Source organism: Mus caroli, chromosome 3 (genome assembly GCF_900094665.2).
Source record: "Mus caroli chromosome 3, CAROLI_EIJ_v1.1, whole genome shotgun sequence".
Taxonomy (NCBI): Eukaryota; Metazoa; Chordata; class Mammalia; order Rodentia; family Muridae; genus Mus; species Mus caroli.
Window position 1 is genome coordinate 23,671,967 of NC_034572.1, and position 5,182 is coordinate 23,677,148.

At 39.8% G+C, this 5,182-nt stretch overlaps 1 protein-coding gene across 6 annotated transcripts in view; it reads left to right on the forward strand.

The window, feature by feature from the left end:
- The window catches only part of Tnik (TRAF2 and NCK interacting kinase), a 400,539-nt gene that overhangs the window by 264,646 nt on the left and 130,711 nt on the right, over window positions 1-5,182 (forward strand). For all 6 annotated transcript variants that reach the window (XM_029475111.1, XM_021158657.1, XM_021158658.1 and 3 more), the window contains one exon: window positions 2,100-2,210. In XM_029475111.1, the coding sequence (XP_029330971.1) occupies window positions 2,100-2,210 (111 nt within the window). The remainder of the gene's footprint in view (window positions 1-2,099; window positions 2,211-5,182) is intronic.

Genomic DNA, 5,182 nt, shown 5'->3' on the forward strand with positions numbered 1-5,182 from the left:
GAAGGAGTGTTCCTTTCTCCACATCCTCGCCAGCATCTGCTGTTACCTGAGTTTTTGATCTTAGCCAATCTGACTGGTGTGAGGTGGAATGTCAGGGTTGTTTTGATTTGCATTTCCCTGATGATTAAGGATGTTGAACATTTTTTCAGGTGCTTCTCAGCCATTCGGTATATTCTACACTTCCAAATGTTCCTACGAGAAAGCCTTGACACACCCATGGGCTCTCTGGAAAAGAAAACAAGAATTTCCTATGGTAGCCAGCTTTGGTCCAATTGTAAGTCAGAGCAGGCACTGGAAACTCACACAGGAAATTCATTTCGTGTTTTGTTTGCTACTACTTTTGAGTCAAGGTCTCATGTAGCCAAAGCTGACCTCAAACACACTATGTAATAGCGGCTCTCTCTGAACATCTGATCTTCCTGCCTCTACCTCCCAAATGTGGGGTTACAGGTGCCAGGGCTTTCACAGGCTAGGTAACCACATTACCAAACCTGCTGCCCTCTCAGCCCCTTTTTTGTGAGGTCTGTGCCTCTGTCAGGCTTGCCAACGGAGGCACAGCTTAATTTCTACCTAAAGATGTTGTACCCAGTTGGATATTTTCTTTCTTTTTCAATGTGCGTGAGTGTGTGCATTCGTGTGCATGTCTGTTCTGCATGTATGTGTGCGAATGTGTGCCCCTGTGCATGTGAAAGACTGCAGTTCTGCAGCTGATGTCAGGAATCATCTGGATCGCTTTTACACATTACTCATCGAGGCAGGATCTATCAGTCAAATGCAGAGCTCACTGATCTGGCTGGTCTAACTAGGCAGCTCACTCTTGAGAATCTCCTCTCCATCTCTCTAGGCTGGCTTTACTGGCAGGGAGCCAAACCCATCAGAACTTACCTGGGTCCTGAACTCTTGAGTCATCACACCTGCACAGCCAGTGGTTTTTTCCCTGAGCCACCTCCCTAGACGCCCTGGAGGTGCCTTTTAAGGACCTGAGGGCATAGACCTGATACACACATGTGGACTCCATTGTGCCTCTGCTCTCCTTCCCTCGCTCCTGTAAAACTGAGGACTGATTACTAGTTATTATAAATTATTTTAATTAATTACCAAAAGCAATATTTTATCTAACTAAAGGGGCTTTTCGTTGAAGATTATGTAAAAGAAAAAGGATGGAACAGAATTGCTTTTTCTGAGCCTGGGAAGGGATGTGCAAGTCCCAGTTCTAGCGTCTGCTCTGCCGCAATGCTTACCCTCTGCCCGATTTATAAAGTTGCTGAGTACAGTAATGAGTTTATATTTATAGACTGCTTGGAGCTTTTTGGATGAAAGGTGCTAAATTAGAGTTTATTGTTTATTGAATTTATTTGATGTGTCCAACCTCCTGGGAACACTTACTGAAGTTAATTAAAACCAGATCGTCCGCACCCTGACAGTTTACAGTGTCGCATCCAAACCAATAACATAAACAGCCTGCACTAGTGCCATCCTAGCTTAGGACTGCTGAGAACCATGCTTCTTTGGACAGGGTAAGATTCTGCCTTGTAGGAGACACAAGTACAACTGCAGATTCTATTCACAGTGATGATTTCAACTCTGAGTTGCTATCCTGCTCTGTTTATACAAAACAGAGAAACAAACCTTAGAATATGGAGAATGTTCTTGATTTCTGACTGTAAAATACTATTTAAAACACTTTTAAAAAATAATAATCATCTTGGACCAGTGAGATGGCTTCGTGCACTGGCCATCATGCCTGATGCCCTAAGTTTGATAGTTTGTTATCTAGGACCCACATGGTACCAAGAGATAACTGACTCCCAGAATTTGTTCTGTGTGCCTTACACACACACACACACACACACACACACACACACACCCCACATCTAAAATATAATAAATGCTTTTAAAAGTAATGTTTCTTCTCTATAATTTCACGAGGACTCACTAGAAATGATGATGGTTTAAATATTGTTTTCTGACTGCATTTCCATTGCAGGAATGGCATTCACAAATAACAGACTAGAGAGCAGTCTGCTTTCTAAACCCAACTTAGTAAGGAATTGCAGCCAAGTGTGATTCTAACAACTGCTGTTCCCTTCCTTTGCCAGTTGGTTATGGAGTTCTGTGGTGCTGGCTCTGTCACTGACCTGATCAAGAACACGAAAGGCAACACATTGAAAGAGGAGTGGATTGCATACATCTGCAGGGAGATCTTACGGGTAGGTGTCGAGTGAGCGTTGCGGGCCTCCAGTTCCTTCAGGTAATGTACAATGTCTTGAGAGAGATTCTATTCTGTTCAGTCCTTCTAGTGAAAATTTTCAGTGCAATGGAAATGTATTTAGTGGCTTATTCTAACAATCTCACCATGGGATGAACATTTAGAAGACTGAGGCAAGGAGATTATGAATTCAAATGTATGTTTCCCCAAAGGTAGGCAAGTAGGTAGATAGGTAGGTAGTTAGATTATAGGTAGATAGAGGATAGAGACATGACAGATATATGATAGAAAAGCAGGTGATCAATAGATGATGATGATAGATAGATGGATAGGTGGATAGATAGATAGATAGATAGATAGATAGATAGATAGATAGATAGGCAGACACATTATAGATGATGGATTGATTATATATAGATCATAGATAGGTAGAAAAATAGATAATAGATATGTAGATGGTATATGTAGCTATAGATAGATGGGTGACTAATCTTTTATTCTAACAATGATGGTGGTAACTGTGATTTGGATGTAAGGCAGCATTAATGAGCCAAGGAACATTCTAGATGGTCAAGGTCATGTATACTTTCATTTGGAAGGTTGACATTGCATTGATGATGGTTTCTTTATTATAAATTTGACTTTAGATCATAATGTCCTTGTGGGGAATGGATTAAGAGATGCACTGGTTAGTCATTCAAAGTATCTGTTCTCATAACTAATGTTGTAATACCTCCTCGCCACTAAGCCATTTTATTTGGGTCTGTGCATATGGGCTAGTTTAAGTGTTTGCACCTTAAAAAAAATCTTTGATGCTTATCCACTTAAATAAAGGATGGTTGTCAGATATACCTGTTTGCTCACTTTACCACACGTGCCTCACAGTAAGGCAAAGAAACAGCTCAGGAAGAAGGCACCGGATACATTCCGTTCACTCAAAGCTGGTTTAATTTTCTCTTGCTACTAATATGGAGGCTATTGTGAGTCTACTGGGCAATTATACTATGTCTGCTCAACAGTCATTATTTATTTATAAGTTCTGCTTTCTGAGTTTAAGGGATCAGAAGTTAAAATTGCATTTCACTATGTGTCCTGTGGTGTCCTGTCTGTCCTGTGAATGAATGAACTTGGAGAAAGACTAAAGATTTATAGTGATGATGTATGGTTATTAAATGAAAATCAGATTAAGGAGGAAACAGAGAAAATGAAACTTAAATCTAGCACTGGCCATAGCATGAAACAAGCTATTTAGAAGCAGACCTACAGAAGTAGGTGACTAAAGTCCTTCCTCATGGCTATACTGAGAGACATGGAAGAAGCCCTTAATAAATGATGGTGCATGCAGCTATGTAGTCAGAATTCTCACTATGACAAAGATGTCGCTTCTTGATGGCTTGATCCATGGTTTCTTGAAATGTCTAATCAAAACTTCCCTAAGCTAGATTAATATATATATATATATATATATATATATATGTGTGTGTGTGTGTGTGTATATATATATATATATATATATATATATATATATATATATACATGGAAATGGCCCGAAATAACCAAAGCCATTTAAGCCATTTTAAAGAAGAATAAAAGCACAGAGTTTATGTTCTAAACTATCAGAATTTACTCAAGGTTGCTAAGTAACAAGACTAGACAAGGGTCAAGGTCATAGAATTAGGTGTCCCTGAATAGTTCCATGTCATACAAAAACTGGTACATAACAAAGAAGGGCTACAGTGAACATGCTTTTTTATCACTATCCAGATTGACCATCAGTCTGACTGTGAAATTAGCACCTGCTTTATACAATACATTTATACCAGCAAATACAACTGGCAAAGATAAAAACCAATAAATGTATGTATGTATGTATGTGTGTATGTATGTATTTAAGATAGGGTCTGGTATAGCCCAGGCTGGCTTTTAATTTACTACATTCTTGAGGATGACCAAGAAGTTCTGACTTTTCTGCCTCAGACTCTTGAGTGCTAAGATGATAGGCACGTACTACTACACCTTTTTTAGGTGCTGTTTTATTTTGTTTTATTACTGTGTCTGTTTGTGTGTGAATACACATGGGCATGGAAACCACAGGTCAGTTCATTCCAGCATGCCTCTCAGTCACAATCTACCTTGTCTGTACATATGATGCGGGAGCTTTGTACTAAAGCTGTTATGAGACAAGGTGGACTAATACAATCTATAGCTTGGGGGAGACAGAAATGATTTAAGAAATAAATGTGAAAACAAAACTTGAGAAGAAGCAAGCTAAGGCCTCTGAGTTCCTTCTTAGTGGACCGTTATCTCCAAGGGTTGATCTGTCATTAACACAATATGAATTTCTATCCATCATTCAGAAAGCACCTTTTAGTCCTTGACGCAGCACAGCGGGCAACAGGGAACTATGAGGCCTACAGGAGCAGCTCTGTCCTCCCACCCCTGCCACTATGTGCTCACTTTTGCCCTTTTAGAAGACCCATCAGGGGAGCAGGTATTTGCTCCCAAGGCTATAAAGGCAGCACAGAGTCACTGTAGATGTTTTAATTTTATGAAAACTGTGTTTCTTCCTTCTCCCAACACTTTCTCCCATGTGATGCCAACATGTGGGATAAGACAGATAATAAGAGAAAACATTTGATCCCTTGTCACAAAAATTTTCTGAGATGACCCACTGTGTGCTGCACAGACTTATGTATGCTCTGCTATACCATCCCAACCACTTTGGTTAGGATAAAAGGGGCCTTTAGTCCCCTAAGCACTCACAATTATGTGATATAAAAGGAGACATTTAAAGGTGATCACTATCTAACTAGAGCCAAACTGAACAGACTTTTTAAAAAAGAAAGAAGAAGAGAGGAGGAAAAGGAGGAGAAAGGAGAGGAGGAGGAAAAGGAGGAGGAAGAAGAAAGAAAAGAAAAGAAAAGAAAAGAAAAGAAAAGAAAAGAAAAGAAAAGGAGGGGAGGGGAGGGGAGG